This window comes from Epinephelus fuscoguttatus, linkage group LG24 (genome assembly GCF_011397635.1).
Source record: "Epinephelus fuscoguttatus linkage group LG24, E.fuscoguttatus.final_Chr_v1".
Taxonomy (NCBI): domain Eukaryota; kingdom Metazoa; phylum Chordata; class Actinopteri; order Perciformes; family Serranidae; genus Epinephelus; species Epinephelus fuscoguttatus.
In genome coordinates, this window is record NC_064775.1 from 17,386,085 (window position 1) to 17,404,718 (window position 18,634).

General features: G+C 40.5%; 1 protein-coding gene across 5 annotated transcripts in view; it reads left to right on the forward strand.

The window, feature by feature from the left end:
• Window positions 1-18,634, forward strand: part of tns1a (tensin 1a) — a 117,148-nt gene that overhangs the window by 30,285 nt on the left and 68,229 nt on the right. For all 5 annotated transcript variants that reach the window (XM_049570275.1, XM_049570277.1, XM_049570282.1 and 2 more), the window contains exons 2-3: window positions 574-688; window positions 6,407-6,444. In XM_049570275.1, the coding sequence (XP_049426232.1) occupies window positions 574-688; window positions 6,407-6,444 (153 nt within the window). The remainder of the gene's footprint in view (window positions 1-573; window positions 689-6,406; window positions 6,445-18,634) is intronic.

Sequence of the window (18,634 nt, forward strand, 5' to 3'; positions counted from 1 at the left end):
CTTTGATCAATAAGCTCATCATTTAGTCTATAAAATGTCAGAAAATGGTTAAGAGATGGTTATTTTAGCCATTTTTTTTTTTGCTGAATCAACAATTTAAAAACCAAAGATATTCACTTCACAAACATAAAACGGAGAAATGCAAAAACTTAAATTTGTGAAGTAGGACCAGTGAAGTTTTGGCATTTTCCTGAATAAATGACTTAAGTTCTAAGTATTTTACTCTAAAAAAAGTATTTGCACTCTAAAAAACTTGATAAATTGTAAGGAGACACTTGTATCTGTTCAGGGATCAACTTATTTTTATTCCAGTTCAAGTAGTCTGTGAGTAATAGAAGGTTTTCTCACGTGTGAAGAAAGAAATCATCTGAGCCAAAGTGGGAAAAAAAGAAAATCATTCAATCTAACAAAGACACAAGTGAACCGGTCAGACTGAGATCAAACCCCTGACACACCGCCATAGACGAATATATCATTGCTGAATACCAAATGTGTTTCTATTGGCTATGAAACCGCTGGCGCCAATTCAACTGACTCCCTCCTGATTTCTCTTCCTTCCTCCTCTTCCCACAGCCCGACGAGCTGGAGGGCATCCACACACACACCTTCAAGCTGAAGCCATTTAAGAAGGCCAAGAGCTGTGATATATGCAAGCAGGCCATCACCAAGGAGGGCCTCATCTGCAAAGGTGAGTGTCAGGAAACTTTGACAGGATATCAGAATGAGTGGTTTGAGACCAGACGATTCATTCATGAATCACTGGGGTCTATCCCAGCATGGGAAGCAATCATAGCCATTCTGAACCACTAAAGAGACAAAAAAAGTGAATTAGACTTTATTTTTCTGCTGCAACTCCCCTAGACTGGCTCTCGACCAAAGCATGCTATGTATGCTACTGATGAAACTGATGAAACCCATGTTTTTATTTAACTGATTCAAAAAGGCTACTCTGTAAATTGTCAGAAAAGAGAAGAAAATGTGCATCATATATCTTAAAGCATAATGTGAGGTCTTTAAATTGCTTGTTTCATCCAACCAACAGCCCAAAGTCCAAAGACATTCAGTTCACAGTGATTAAAAAATGTGTCTAGCAGCTCTTATTGTTGTACTCTTCACATTTGTCTCTGTCTGCCTCGGCTGTGCATCCATCTCCTGTGTTTTGCTTGGCTATATAATTGTTTGAACTTAACTGTGTATCCAATATACGTATATGTGCGCTCTTAGAAATAAGGGGTCTTGAAGCGCTGAGGTTCCACCCAGAACCATTTGCTGCTGTAGGTGGTTCCTTTGGCCCCAGGCTAACGTGTCAACTAAAACCATGATTCTTGGGAGAGAGATCTATGGGTATTGTAGTCAATTACTATTTTTAGAGACCCCCTAGGTGGGTTCTAGATGTAACCCTTGGAAATGAAAGGGTTTTGGTAGAATCCTTTGGGTGGGTTCTTCATAGCACCCCTAGAAGGTGGAAGGATTGTGGATACAACCTCCAGAGATGATTCTGGGTGGAACCATGACACCATGGAAGGGTTCTCAGTAAAACTTCGGCCTTTTCCACCAGATTAGCTCTGTTTCTTGAGCGGGTTTTGTTCAGGATTCTTGGAACCTTTGTGCTATCTAGTGAACTCACCCACGTTTCCACCATTTTTGAGTGGAACCACTGGAATCAAGGATCTGTCTATTGATAATGAGGAAACCTTGCAGATTGTTATGTGCAAGACTCCATCCTTTCTTTCCAATCTGTAGAATATGACACGTCCATTGACATTGTCATGGTTCGCACTTAAGGTCAAGAAAAATCTGTGACTTTTTTGTTTCCTGCTGGGGACCAAACCAAATAAATGTTTGGTGAAAAGCTCAGAATGGTTCAAAATTTGGTGCTGCAACCGCTACGCAACCCATTCCATGATGGTGGAAAAGGGATAATTGAGGGTTCTAAGTGTAACCTTTCACAGTTGGTTCGAGGTATAACCCTTTATGTTTGTTCCTAGGAAGAACCCTCTGAAAGGGTTTCAGGTGGAAGAACCCAAAAAGGGTTCTTCTAGAGCAGTGGGTGCCAACTGGTGGGTCGCAGTCCAAAAGTGGGTCATGGTTCCATTCTGAATGGACTGCAAGTGACTCCCGAACGTATCAATTTTGTTAAAAACACACTCTATTTTTAAGTACAGTGAATTTTCAGCAAAAACTTTTTTTTTTTTGAAGTGCTGTTTCCTGCTGTAGAATGAGTGACTGATGGACAGCTACTTGACAGAGACAGCAAACTAGCTTGATGACATGACCAAAAGCAAGTATGACGCTGAATATTTTGAACTGTGTTGACCTTGAACTAATGACTAAGGAGAAATCTGGACCCCATGGCTGGACCAGTTGGGAACCACTGTCACAGAGGAACAACCTGTAGAACCCTCTCTGGTTCTAGTTAGTCTCTTTATTTCTCAGAGTGTATAAACGCATGTGTCTGCTGTTTCAGCGTTGGTTTCTCTCCTGTTTTCCTCCCTCCCATTAAGCCCCCGCCTCCCCGTCTTCCTCCACAATCCAGTCACATGTTTTCGATTCTAATTTTAGAAGAACTAAAGGTTTTATTGTTACTCCAAGAAAAGTCCAGGGGAAATTATCGTGAGAGGACTCCCGGGCAGCCTCACAGTTTCTCTTTCTTTCTTGTCTCCCTCCCTCCATCTCTTTCACACACTTTCGCTCACTCTCCCTTTCTCTTTTTTGAACTACAAACACTACGTCTTTAGCAGAAGCCGAGTTGACACTCAGAAGCCCGGCGGTAGGAGAGCGGGCCTGTATAGGGCTTTGGCTGAGGATTTGCTGTTAAAATTAGCATGGCTGCTGCTGCTGCATTAGCCTAGATAAGAGGGAAAAAAGGGAAAGAGGGGTGAGGGGTAGGGGGGGTAGAGCGAGGCAGGATAAAGACAGAGAAATTGGGGTATGGGGGGATTGGGAGATAGACATGGAAAACAAAGGAAAAAGAGTGCAAAGGGGAGCACAGGAGAATTACTTTCCCTTTCATCCCTCTTTTGTTCATTCGTCCTCTATGTTAAAATACAGTAGACTGCAATAAGCTTTCCTTGCCAAATGGTAAAGCTTAAAGTCATCCAGCTAAAAGCCCCAAACTGCCTTCTGAAGCCTAACAGCAGCTTTATGTGCACAAACTTGGTTTAATCAGCAAAAAAATGTCTTCTTGTGCTATTAAATGTGAGCTTCTTACTGAGCTGTATGTTCACAAGCAAAACACCTGGACACATGTTAATCTGAGCATCCATCCTGCCCTTTACAGTTAGTACGATGTGTTGTTAGGTGCCCCAGTAAAAAGGTCACATTGCTAAAGGGTTTGTGGCCGAGAGATAAGATGTGACAATAAGACAATGTGCTGTGCACTCTTCCAGATGTGTGCATATGTTCTTCAGGATGAACATGCTCTAACTGGCCAAGATTGTGTTGTGTGATTTAATGTTTGTGCACTTAACACATTAAAGGAATATTTCAGCATTATGGTAATTGGTACATTGGTTGAGCCCAGTCGCCCAGCGACCATAGGCAACTCTTTCTTCTTCCAGCCAAGCACATTACAGTTGTTTTTAAACTACTGTTTTTGTATGGTTTAAACAACTGAGATATAACGTGTTAATCAGTGAGCTGTTTTGGCGCTAGTAGGCAGATTTTGTTACATTCCGACAGAGCAATGTTAGATGCTAATCAGTCTCATGCCTCGTTTCCACTTTGACATGTGTACGGAGACAAGGGAACCAGACATCCATTCATTCCTATGAGAATCTCTATGATATCCAACGTGCCTGCAAAACTCCTCCCCTCCATAATATTTCGGCCCGGAATTTGCCTCGAGTACGTGAAAAAAATCGAACTTTTGCGGTAGATTACAGAGACCGTATGACAGTGTGCTAGCTTAGCTAACACGTTGCTAAGTGGCTAATTTCTTCAATTCAGTAGCCCGTGTTGATTGTCAAGTGAGTTTGTATGACTAAAAAGAACGTGTTTATGTGGTTTTAACACACTGTGAATCTGAGTAATGTTATTCTGATAAAATATGGTTCTACGTTATACACAGTTGGATCGTCAGTCTAACCCGTTCAGCTGTTTATATGTCTTTTTAATTAAATATTTCACAAAACATGCCAGGTACCTGGCAGGTCCTGTTTTTGTCCCAGTAATCTTGCTATGAACTACTGGACAGCGAAAAATGGACTAAATTAGCCTCCCCCATGTCTACAGTTAGTTTTTATCAGGTTTCTATCCATCTGTAAAGAAATGCACTAGAGGCATCATCTGTATATTTACGGATCGACGGACATACATGTGGAAACAAGGCATCAATGCTAAGCTAGACTAACTGGCTGCCGGCTGTATATTTAATGAATAGATAAGAAAGTGGTAGCACAGCACGTTGCTCAAAGAAAATTTTGGGATAATACGTTTCTGCAAACCATGGATACTTATCATTTGCACATTTCATTTGCATCATATCAACGTTTCTAAAGTGATGTAGTATACATATATATATATGGGGAAATGAAGGGGATGATGGATAGTGTAACACTTAGGTGAGACAGCTGCCAAGCTGCGGACACCATTACAGACCTACAAAACTGACTGTTATTTAACCAAGACAGAATTTCCAGCGATGATTGTGCCATCACAACCAGGAGATATTTTGCAAGACATTGGCAGCATTTCAACCAGCAAATGTGCCACTGAAACCTGGAGCTTTTTAGCAAGTTATCAACAAATATTCCAGCAACGATTGTGCCACTGAAACTGAAAATCCATGCTTTGCAGAAATGCCTCACAGCAAAGGTTCCATTTACTCTGGCAATAGGTTGGGTATCAATAATCTCATCTAAATTTCCTGCCAGAAAGTGTCCCAAAATGTGACACCATTCCTTTAAACCTTTTCTTCATTTGATCAAGCCTGCCAAAGTTAGCTCAGAGCTTTGTTTGCTTCCCTCCGATACACAGTCACCTTCAAGGGATCAGACATGTCAAATATATTCACACACGCGTCATGTCTGTAGTTTATTTACTTGGTCTTTGCATGTGTTCCTTTGCTCTTCTCTGAGATGAGGCACTGTGAGGATAGACGTGTACCTCCTGTGGATATGTGGCATTCATTAGGAGTGTATAAAAACCACATGATGATGATGATAATTGCCTCTGGTGCCTGCATGGAAAATTTAAGGCAACTTATAATGAAACATCAGCAGTTATTTGCACAAACAGAGAGGAACCAAAGAATAGCACTGTGCTCAAGTCAGGTTTTAAGGATTTTATAGTTTGCTTTAATTCTGGACACCTCAGATGTTTATCGGTTATTTCTTTCTTTACACTGCTGTCTTCTTTTCCTGCTTATCTTTCAAGAATTGTAGCATTTACGAAGCTTTATATGCTGCAGTTTTGCATCTTGTTTAGGGTTTTCACTGGCATGACAGGAAATGGCAGCTTGTTATTGCTGGAATACCAGGCATTGAAATAATACTTTAAGTAGACAGCTGCTTCTCTAATTGGATGGACAAATATTCACTTACCATCTCCAACTAATTACCAATCAGCGCTCCACACACAAACTGACCAAGTAATCCATTTATCACCATTACACAGGTTTACCTCAATTAACCAAAGTGTGTTTTTCTAACAGACCACCCAGAACATTCCAACACCTAGCACTTATTTGCCGTCACCTCTGCTCACACATCAGAAACACTCACACCACCTGGGGACCACCTACAGTGAGGCTGCAGGTGTCGGGATCAAGGGTCATACCTGCCCCGACATCAAAACATGGCAGTTTCATGCCTGGAGGTCAACATACTCTCACTCTGTCTGTTTCTCTTGGTGACATACATATTTAACTTTTCTAATGTATATTTAAACCTCTTTAAGGAAGCAATCAGTCATCCTTTGGCTAACTGTACCTGCTTTGTAATATTTTACCATTTGAACACCTCTATGTAAAGGTCTTAAGTCAAGGTCAAACAACTGAATTAAAAAAGTCAAATCCAAACAAATGGATGTTTGCTTTATGTTGCCACTTGGGGGCAGTACCACAGCATGTTAGCGTCAGGATGAGAGCCGACCTTGTTGCAGTTTCCTTTTCAGCAGCAGTCATTCTTCAGTAAAAGGTCGGATGCATGACATTTTAAAAATAACACTGCAATTCTACCACGCTGGAGAGCAGCACACCTGCTGCTTTGAGATTTATTCTCTGATCTGTTTAGAAAGAAACATCAAGGGTTTTTCTTTTCATAAAACTGACTGTTGTTTTTTCTTGCTGAGCTCCTCATTCGTAAAATGGATGTTTACTCTGAGTGACATGTTTTGTTTTGTTTTTCATCCAGGTCTGCTGCTGCCTGTTAAATTTACAAACCTAACGTTGTGTCTTTTCTTTCAGCATGCCGGTTGTCCTGCCATAAAAAATGTGAAGTGAAGGTAAGACACATTGAACATCATTTACTCCTTATTATTAGTGAGTTATGACTTAATATCATTACATATGCACAACTGCATACCAGCATGTGCCCACCAACACTCTAACATGCAATACATACTGAAATGAACACATGTATTCTCCACATTCAGACTGATAGACACATACTTTAGCATACTGTACAGATCACTATGTTGTCATATACACACACACGCACAAACAGGACCTATTCATGCATTAAATGGAGGGATATCAGAGTGGGGTGGCTGCCTGTGGACAGGCGCCCCAAACAGTTGGGGGTTCAATGCCTTGTTCAGGGGTGCCTCAGCAGTGCCCAGGGGGTGAGCTGACACCTCTCCAGCTACTTGAGGGGGACTTAATCCCAGGTCCCTATAGACTGAGCTACAAGGACCTATGGCCTATGACAGTGAGAGCACCCAGGGGAATATTCTTAGTATATGGATACATTTTCTGTTTCAGAGTTGAGAACACTACAGTAGGAAATCAAATATTCTGTGGGACCACAGAATCAGGCTCCCATTCATTGTCTATGCAGCTCCGCACTTTATACCCTATGACATCAAAAGTTTCAGACTCCTTCTCTGGTTTTGAGAGAGAGTAGATCATGTTCACAAATATTGATTGAACGTTCAAAAGGCCACGGGCATAACATATTAGAAATTCCTAATTTAGCCCTTTAACCTCTCTTCAATTTGGTACACATTCATGGAGAAGGAGCAGCCAGAAATGCATAGGAGAAAATGCAGGCTACCAAGCAAACCAATTACAGCTTTTGGGGTTTGCATCACTGCAACGTGTAGTTTCATTTCAATCAGGAGAAAATCATTCTGAGAGAAAAGAATATGTATTTACATGTGCACATAAGTATGAGAAATGTAAAAGTCTTTGGCAATTAGACCCAATCGTGATGTCATCTATTCCAGGAGGGTGGTAAATCGTAGTAGATTAGGGATCCCCTCCCTATGGAGTCTAGACGCTGCTGGTGGTAATGGTGGTGATGAAATGAGATGAAGAGGGGGCTGAGGGTCTGGATGTGAAGAGGAGTGGGCTTTTGATGAGCTGGTCCTGGGCTCTGGATAAGGTGACTGGAGGTGAATGAGGTGGAGGAGAGGGTGACAAAGTTTGACTAACCAGGAGGGGGAAAACTGTAGTCAACTGATTGGTGGGAGTGGGATAGAGAAAGAATTGTGAATGGATATAGCATAAAGACAGTCTTCCTGATTGAACTTATGCTAAGCTTTATTTCCCAGAAGGTGCATGTCAGGCTACCCTACGCCATAACCTACACCCTACTCTACGCTGTACCATAGGCATAGCTTCAGTGCAGAACTATAAACTGGACTGGTGAGGTTGCGGATTGCAACCAACTAAAATTTCTCCTGTGTGCCATGCATGTAGGAGAACTGCAGATGCCAACGCAAAAACACAGCAACACACATGGCCCTATCTAGAGCCAGTGTTTGGTTTGACTGTCCTGAGCTACTGTAGAACAACATGGTGGACTTCCAGGACAGAGACCTTTTCCTTATGTAAATATAAATGGCTCATTTTTAGGGTTAAAAAACGCAAAAGGACCAAAGAACACTGATTCGATCAGCAAAAACCTAATATGATGTCATCTGGCATTGCTTTAGCAAATTCAATACTTGCAGGACTCGGTCCCATTACATTTACATCCTACAAATATTCATTCCATCTCCGGTTCACTTCAACTGAAACATGCTCAACAGATAAAATCAAATAAATACTTATTTTGTTGCGATCTTTAGAGTGCCATCGTTGATCTCAGATCAAAGTTCCCCTATTGTAAGTCATTATCATGAGTATTATAAACCCAGAACATTGGCAAGCCTTCTGACTCACGGTTTTCTTACTGAAAACCCATCTTTCCCAAATCATGCGTCATCCTGTTTCCAGTACCTGAAACATGTTTTTCTATTTCAACCACCACCTCATGCATTTGCCTCTCTAAATCAATCCCATAATTCACATGCATATATTTTTTTACAAAAAAAAAGTCATGAGAAACATTGTTTGCACCCTGAGCTGCAGGATGTTTGCGAGGAAAATCCTGAAACTGAAGAGGAAGTGAAACCATGTGGTGTTTCGTCTCTGCTTCCTCGCATCAAAATATTCCACAGTTCCACCTCTTCACAGTCACACTCGCCACATTTGATCCCAGTCTTCAGTGGAAAGGGAAGAATGCATGGGGAGAGTAAATGAAAAGGAAGGAATGAATGACGGAGAGAAGGGAGGGAAAGGGCGGAGGGGAAGAGCAAAACAAGGCTATTCTTAGTGGTTTTAGTTGTGACTGGCGGGGAGAAATGTCTCTCTTCTCTTTTCCCTCTCCTCTCCAGTCTGCCCTGATTCTTACCTCCTCCCCCTTTCCCCAAAAACATCCCCAAAACCATCGTTCAACCCAAATATTACTATAGGAACAAAAGCTGTGTGTTCCCAAAACATCTGAGGAAAAATCTCCCAAATACCTCTAAAACCAGGCAAAGCCATTTGTGGTGGCAATTGGGGGAATAATCAGGATAGCCAGAGTCATGAGTCATTCATTCTGGTGGTGACAGACATTGGACAGGAAATATTTTGAAGGAGGAGGAGAATGAGGTGTATGTGTGTGGGAGAGGAGAAGAACTGATAGGAGATGTTTTTGGTTAATTTGGTTAAAAATGAGAGTTTTGGCACGATTTTCCCTAATCCTTATTTGCTAATGTGCTAATCCCTAAATTGGTTTACGTGGGACCAAACACTGATATTGGCTTTGTCCAATGAAATGACCCTCGAATAAAAATAAACAGGGCACAGTATGGCAGTGGCACGCTCATTGTTTCAGGCCATAAAAGTACAGAAAAGTAAAGTCTTTGTGCAAATACGGTTGTGGATTTAGGCAGGCGGCGATGCTTTCTTCAGCTGACTCCACACTGACCTTGAACAGTAAATTTGTCATGAAGCACAATGAGGTTGTCGCCAGCGGTTTGCAGCTCACCAGACGTGAAGATAACTGCTGTGCTGCATTGATTTCGTTTTATGTGTTTATTATTTCAAGCTGCCGCAACTTCCCTCTTTATGCTGTATAGTAACCAGGACACTAAAAGACAGTTGTTTGAATGCTTTAATGGTGGTGTTATTATGTTTTATGCAGCGTCTCTGTGTTTTTATGGCATTTTAATGGGGCCTTTCTGATTTTTATGTGTGTGATTAAGGTAAATGTTTTTAACATATGATGTGAGACAATATACCTGTAATTAATTCTTACAAAGCGTCTGCACTATACCCACTATCACTTCATTTGTTTAATTTGTTTAGTTTTCTGAGTCATGCAAATAATTAAGTAATTTTACTGCAAATCAGGATGTACAAAAGTAAGTTTAAAGAAGTTTTTCATAATTATACTTGCACATTCATGTATCATTTGTAAGAGTATTGTCGTCTTAAAGAGTCTAGTCTTGGCTGGGTTTGCCTCTACACGGCTCTCACGTAGACTGTATTAAATAATGCTTGTAGCTACCGTGATGTCACCCATTCATTTTTGGACTCCTGTTTTGAAGCCTCAATGTCAGCATTTCAGTCGTCGCTTTAGCCAGTAGTGACCAAATTTGGACGAGAGGGTCGAGCTGTGGAAGTGCAAGGGGTGAATCTGAATCACAGACTGTGGTGACACCTTGCGGATTGCCTATCACACAAGTGGCTCTGTCCATAATAATGCATAACTTTAAGCCTTAATTAAATATTAATGGTTGAGTTATATAAAAATTCACCCCCTATAAAGTTTTCAGGGGGAAATCAGCTAGAGACCTTGACCATGTTTATTGCTGCTGTAAAGTCAGGTCAGTGGGGATTAACTTCTGGAGCCAGCCTCAAGTGGCCATTAGAGGAACTGCGGTTTTTGGCACTTCCATTTTGGCTTGGGCTTGGCCGAAATGACGTGGGTTAGCAGTGATAGCTGCGTTAAAGATGCAAACAACAGCTGACAGTGTTACAGTGACCTACAGTTAGTAGTGTCTGTCATTATGCCTTCCACACAACAAATTTTGGTGTTTGTCCATGAACTGTTGTTCCTCATGTTCTCCTCTTTAGCGCTCTGCTAGTAGCATCATGGATCTGCTGAGCACCTTTGTCATCGCCATGCTTCGTTCAAAGACACTTTGAAAACCAATTTGAGCAGCCAGAGCGTCTGTACTGTGATGCATCTGTAGGAAACTGAATTGCATCTAAACCACCTTTGAATGTGGTTTTGGTGCAGATTCAGATCCAGACTTCATAAAATCAATCTGGATAAAAAAACAAAAAAATCAAATCTAAGCAGTAAGACTCGCAGAGTAAACATAGTCTCAATGGCGTTTACTGAACTCTGTTGGTGACTCGAGAAATTGCAACAAACTGGCATCTCAAGGTGTTTGACAGCAAGAAACATCTAGTGTAGGTAACACTGTCTATCACCATGCAAAATGTTGTAATAATACAACTATTTCTGCATTTGCTCACTTGCTGTGAGGACTTAAATACCTTGCTGCTCCAGCAGGAGAATGTGGAAAGTCAGTTTCTAAAGCAGATGCACAGCATGATGTTCATTTCACTAAAAGAATCTGACTTATTGCACCTTTAAAGTCCATAAAACATTTTGCCAGTGTCCCTGTAATCTTGTTGTCAGTGGAACGATTAGTGATATGTTTCCCTTTCTCTGAAAATCCATAACCGCATGTGGTTCGATCATTAACTTTTAAAGCTTATGAAAATGTCTTTGCAGAACATCCAAAAGACAGATGTCCACTAATGTGCCTTGATGAAGAACGGCTAATCGTCTCTGGCTACCCGTCATTTTCTGTTTTCCTTTTCGTTCGACCACAACCATCTCTGTGTGGACGGGTGTTTTTGGAGCCCTGAGGATGTTCTAGTTCGGCGACGGATGCATTCTCGTCCCGCAGCGTATATGAGGCAGACTTTGTGACCTTAGTGTAGTTGTTATGGTTGTCTATGGTGAGGTGGAGGTTTGTCGGGACAGGGGTGCTGTGGCTGGGATACTACCCAAAATCCGTCTGGACACCCAAGTTGTGGGTTGGAGACAGATGCTCTCTGTTAGACAGGAGTCTGGGTCCTCATACCTGACTCACGGGTATTTGAAGTCATGCTGGGAAATTTTGGTGTAATAAATTAAATGAACAAAACTTTGTATTAGAATTCAAATTCCTCAAAAGCAGAAACTAGTTGTTGTGGTCAATATCTATGCATGAGAGCATATATGTGTCAGCACTGTGGGAACTTGCTGATATTTCATGAATGTTTCCCACTGTTTTATGGGTTCACTCATTCAGGGTCACAAATACATCAAAACACTCCATTGCCTGGATTCAGGGTTCAATTTTGACACCGCTGCAACAAAAATATGCAAACAGTCATCCGATAGCATAGCATCAGTTTGCGTGTGTGCAAGTATGTGTGTTTTCTTGTGTTGATTGGATAGCGCAGCGTCTGTAAGCTCTCTGTTCTCTCTCACCCTCCATGGAAACAAGCCCTCATTATTCCTTATGATTTATCCCTGCCATGTCTTGGAGGAGCCTCCTGGAATGCCGCTGCAGTGGTTTGTGCTGTTCAATGGGCTGGCGGGTTGGAAGACACAGGCGAGGTTTGGCAGGGGAAGGTAGGGCCAGAGAGGAATGATGGGAAAGGGCTGGACAAGGCAAGTGAGAGCACAAGAACTTTGAATATTCCTCATGTAAACAACAACGCTGGAGGGAGGGTGCTTTTGTCTTTCCTTGGCTGCATTTTGTAAAACACTGTTTACATGTTTTTAAAGAAAGTATATTGTGGTCTTTGACGTGCCGTATGTGTTGCTGCTGCAATACTACCTCAGCCACAAGACAAATTTGTTTGGAAAACTTCTGCGTGCTGCTGTGATGCAAGATAAATGCAAGCTGCAAAGAAATTTGACATTGCATTTCAGGTATGCTATGGTTTGTCAAGCCTTGAAGGTTCAGGTTTCGAGATTAAAGCTTTAAAAATGTCCTCAGAAAGAGAGTTGAGCCTAGTTTAGTTTGTGCACTGCAAACCACAAAGCTATAGGGAGAGTGTAGTTGATGACATGACTTGCTGTTTACCTAAAACTCTCCAGCTACTACAAAAGCAACAAGTCCTCCAACCAATATGACCACAGAGGTTGTTTGTTTCTGCGTTTCCTTAATAAGTGTCCCCAACCAGTGGCAGGAGACGTCTTCATACCTCAATGATAGAACAGGTTGTTTGACAATGACTTTCAAACGAAATATATGACCTTTAACAATTGCTGTTTTAAACATGTTAAAGGGCCAGTGTGTAATATTTGGCATGGTTTATTGTCAATCTGAATCTGAATCTGAATATTCTACCCATTAATATGTTTATACAAGTGTATAATCGCTATAAAATAAAATTCGTTTGGTTTTCGTAGCCTTATAATTATGCTTTTATATATATATATATATATATTAGCAAGGGCCTTGCTTTAGAGAGGTCGCCATCTTGCGCCGCCATGTATGTATGGCAGACCCAGCGGACAATCCAGCCAGCCAGAGAACGCGTTTCGCGTGTATAAATAAATCAACGAAGACAGCGGAAGGAAGGAAGAAGGAGGAGGAAACAGCAGAGTGTGTTAGTAGTTCGTCCATAGAGAGTAGTGAAAAGTTTTTTTAGTTATAAAGTTTGCGAATGGACCACACTTACCACGCAACAGGAGAGAATGAACCTGAACCGTCATCTGCGAGGAAAAGAAGATGCAACTTCACTCCTTGTGATGCACTCTCTGCGGCGCTTTTCCTCCTGATGATATATCTCCCCAGTGATGGCAGCAGTAGCGCCGAATCCCATTCTGTGCATTCAGCTTCTCTTCTCACCCGCTCAGCATCAAACACATGGAGTTCCTCATCTGTATGCTCCGGCTCAAACAGGTATGGCTCTGGGTCTGTGTCCGCTACAAGAAACTCTTCAAAATCACGTTCAAAGTCATCCATTGCAGCTACTATAGTCCGGAGATATTGCTAGGCTAAATAAACAGCTGAGCTCTGTTTACGCGGTCAGTCAGTGTGCGGGCTGGAGATTGGCGGAGCAGAGAGGGGAGGGGGGTCCCCACTCGGTATGGTAAACGAGTATGTGTGTATGAAGTGTGTCTGTTACGCTAGAAGAGTCAGAGTTTGGGGCGGAGTCTTTTACACCCTGGAGTGTTACTGGAGTTTTTGGAGTGCTCAAATAAACTGGCCTTTTTCCCAAACGCTCCTCTGGTCTCCTGCTCGTGAGAGATTCATTACAATATCATAACATGGTTTAGATTCCTAAATAAATATTCACCTCGTCACTAGATAGACCTACTCCTGAAAAACTCGTGCACAAGGCTTTTTGTCCCTACGAGGCCACCGTCATTTCCCCGACAGGAGGGGTGAGCGAGTGAGCCTTGCAATCTAGAATTTGACCACTGATGTCACTGTTTTCATCCCATTTTACACACTGGCCCTTTAATGTTGTGGTTAGGTTTTGGAAAAGATCATGGTTTGGGCAACACTTTCTCTTACCTTAATGACAAAATATATTTCAACTGACTTCCAAAACAACATGTATAACCGTCCCCAAAACAAGATAAACAACCATCCTAACAATCGCATATTTAAACTTGTCCTTAACATTATGAAACAGTTGCAATTACAATGTAAAAATTTGTGAAGGAAAGGCAACAAAACTAGGTGGTTAGGTATAGAGAATTACCACCCAATTTCACGTCCATGTCTCTGAAAACATGGGTGCTTCACACACATCTCTTCCTGGCAGCACTGAAGAACCATACAATCAGCACAGTTTCAAGATGGGCACCCAAAATTTAGTATCTGACCAAATGTCTCCCCTTCTGTTCCTGATATATGACATTGAATAATGGCCAGAAAAGTGGTTTTGCAGAACATTATGATGTCACTGTGAAGCTGAACTCTGACCTTTGAATATAACATGTCACTTCATCATTTTATCCTATTTGTCATTTGTGTGAAATTCTCTAATAATTTGCGTATGAATTTGTGAGTTATGGCCAAAAAAAAAAGGTTACTTTGAAGTCACTGTGACCTTGACCTTTAACCGCCAAAATTTAATCAGTTGTGTCCAAATGGATGTTTGAGCCAAATTTGAGGAGATTCCCTCAAGGTGTTCTTGAGGTATCGCATTCATGGGAATGAGACAGATGCAAGGTCACAGTGACCTTGACCTTTGACCACTGAAATCTAATGCTTTCATAGTTGAGCCCAACGTTTTTGTCAAATTTGAGGAAATTTCCTCAAGGCCTTCTTGAGATATCATGTTCACGACAATGAGAAGGATGCAAGGTTACAGTGACCTTGACCTTTGATCACTGAAATCTAATGAGTTTGTTGTTAAGTCCAAGTGAATGTTTGTGCCAGATTTGAAGAAATTCCCTGAAGGACATTAATATGAACGCGAGATATCACTGGTGTGAAGACATAAAAATGTCATGATTTGGTTTTAAATAGGAAGCCTACTGTTCTCTTACGAAAGTACTGGGATGTACAGTATGTCACATGACAGACATGATATATACCACTAGCGTATTATGCCACACATGCTAGCTTACTACACTACATTATTTTCAAAAGAAGTGACCTCAGGGCATGAACACCAGTCTCCATAGTGAAAGGCCTGCGTTTGAGTGACCCATCCACAACTTAGTACTTAAGTATGTAAGTTAAAATAGCTCAACATTGACTTTTGGTTTCATACAGGATGCGAACAGCTGTCTTCTGGGTCAGAGTTATGTGTTTGTTTGACCCATCCATCCACCCCGTACTTCCTATGCAGACTTTATTGCTCTTTTTGTCACCTGACTGCTTGTACAAACAACCTATGGTGTTGTTTTTTAGTGGACAATGGTCTCTGTGTAGGTCTTGATTTAAAGATAAAGCATTTCTTGAGCATTGATACCATGCAAGACCAGTTTTATAACTGTAAAGGTCAAAGCCTGGACAAGGCTGAGAATTGCTGACATTTAATCCACATTTTTCTCTGGGTTTAGGTTTTGTGTGCTACCACACTGCAACAGCACTCAGTGTTTTCAACACTTTTTTTCTTTCTTTTTCAGCAAGGAAATTAAAAATCTCACGACTTGTTTACTTATCGCTGCTGTCAGCTGGAGCCGAACAAAGTGCCTCTTGTAACCAGGCTTTTCCACTTCCTGTAGTTGTAGATGTTCACAGATGTTGGCGCAACACCAGGGGTGAAACAGTAGGACTGGGACGTGAGTCACAGGCGCAGTCCAAGAATAAAATAACAGAGGTTATCAGACACATTAAAAACCAAGGGGGCGTATTCCTGTTGGCACAATTATACTTCCTAGTCTGTCAGGTAGAAAGCAGTTTTTTTCTTTGGGCACAATACTTTTACATCTTCTAATGCATTGTTAATAGTAATCTTCTGTGTCAACCAGTGGGATGAGGGCAAGCAGTTGGTTACTTTACCTTGTTATTTATCTTGAAGATGAGAAAAAATCTTTAATTAATAACTAATAATAGTTTACAATTACATAAATGGAAAAAAAATTACAATGTTAATGCCTCAACTCTCTATTAGAACCTAAGAAAGTACGCCCTTGTCTTAAAAATATTAAGGTTTTGAAGCAGATCTGGCGACCCAGTCACATGCTGAATTTCTATTTTTAGCAGATTCAATAGTTCCTTTGTCATGCAAAAGGAAATCCAGGGGATATTATTGCCGCGAGGAGACTCACACTGTCCCGTTTCATCTCGAGTAGCCCAAAATCCCTTTCTGTCAAGTTGAGCTCACTCGCAGCTCACATAACACGAACACTGATGTGCAAGAAACAGCTAAGCATTTTAGGAGAAGGAAGGAGGTTCTGTCAGAGTTTATAGTGATATGGGAAAACTCTCAGGGTGTGTACCTGTAGCTCAGACTTTTACTGCTACAAAGTGACTTAAAAGCTCATTTGTTTGTCTTTGAGTTTATTCATGCACATTCCAGACTCCACTAAGCCTGACTTGAACTAAGCTCCTTCAGAGCAGAACTGGGGAGGTCAAATGATTTGGGGTCAAGCTTTTTAATCCCGGCATCCTAACATTGTAATCTGCATCCTAACATGTGGATGTGTGAAAAGTAAGAGAGGCCTTTAATTAGACCTCTCGCAAATGACATGCTCCATTAACTGCAGCCCAGAAGCTCTTTAACATCTCAGGAGGCACCGGTGCAACTTTGTTTTACCACCTACTGTAAAATTTAGGACTATTTATATAACTCAGCATGTGTTTGTGCAGACATTGAAAGTTTGGATTGACATTGAAAGAGAAAAATGGGATGTTAGAGGTGAAACCCGAGGCCAAAGAAGTCACTGAACAGGTTCCATGACTCCTTTTCAGTGGTGTTTTACAGACTCTTTTCCTTCTAAGGTTTTGCTTTTTTATCTGCTTTATCTTCCAAAAGGAAAAAGCGCATGGAGCAAGACCAAAAACACAGTAAGACGTGCATAGAAGCAGGGGATGAGGAGCGCTCAAGAATGTTGGCATGGAAAAGAGAGTAACTATCCAAGCATGAAAGTGAAAAAGGTACAACAAGAGCGAGAGGAAGAAAATGATGAGACACACACGTGCACACACACACACTCGCATTCACAAGAGCCAAGCCTCCTCATTCTTCAGCAGCTCGTTCACAGAGGCAAGTCTGTTTCTCCGGCGCAAACACGTCACATCAAAGAGCCATCACAGCATGTCTCCATAGCGACGCCCTTCAGTGGTATAGATGCAGCGGGGTAGTTGGGAGATAGAGCTGGCAGACACACTGTACGGGCGGCCTAATAACCGGGTGCTAGCAGATGACTGATGGCCCAATTTACCTCAGTCCTCGTCTGGAGGTCAAGAGCTAAGTTCACCCCAAGTGCTTAAAACCCGACGGGACACTGGCAAATATTTCCCTCCCCAGTATTTTAGAGAGGAGGGATTTTGGGGTAGCCTGTCTGTCAACCTCAGCTTTTTGCTCTGGAGTAATGGTGCATGCATGTGCGACCTTATAGATTGTCGCTGCAAGTAAAAACTACAGCTCTGCAGCTTATCTCCAACTCTAAGATTAAATGTTTTCATGTCGCGCATAAAATTTTTGAGAGTGCCAAAGAGAATTTTGTGTTAACCCGCACTTTAGTACAGCACTGTACAGATTATAGAATCATATTTTTCTTAATCAAAAGGTTATTATCTATTTAATTTATAAAAAGAATTCTGAGAAAAGTTTTCAAGGAAATAAAATTTTGCTTGTTTTTCTCAGTTAAAAAGATTATTATGTTTGTAATTCAGAAAATAACTACATTATTTTCCCGTTAAACCAAAAAAGGAGAATTAACAAGATTCTTGTGTGATTTCTGGGGAAAATTTCATAACAAAAAAAAAAAATCTGCTCATTTTCTAAAAATAAAATGATTATTATCTTGTTAATTCAGAAAAATATAATGAACTATATTATATTATATTGTATGGATTAAAAAGGTTATTCAATCATAAAATTGAGAATTAACAAGATTCTTGTGTAAGAATTCTCAGAAAAATTTTATGGCAAAAAAAACAGCTCATTTTTTTTTAGATTAAAAAGATTATTATCTCGTTTATTCAGAAAGTGAGGTTTATCATTATGTCATCACTTTAGAAAAAGAATTATGCGAAAAGTTCTTAAAGAAATTTTAATTTAGAGAAATGTAAAATAACAAGATTATTTTTCCATTAATTCACAAAAAGAAGGATTAATGAGATTCTCATATCAGAATTAAAAAAAAAAAATCATGGCAAAAAAAATTAAAATTAATTAAAAAGATTATTATCCCGTTAAATCAGAAAAATGAGAATTAACAATATTATCTTCAGAATTCTGAGAAAAGTTTCCACATAAAATAAAAAAAAATACTAGTTTTTCTGGATTAAAAACATCATAATGTGGTTCAATCATAAAAGTGAGAATTAACAAGAATCTTGTCTTGGAATTCTCCCAAAAATTGTATGGCAAAAAAAATCAGCTAATTTTTTTATAATTGAAAATATTATTTTCTTGTGAATTCAGAAAAACAAGAATTAACCATCCTTATCTCGGAATTCTTAAAAAAAAAAATTTCATTGGAAAAAAAAATCTGATTGTTTGGGTTTGTTT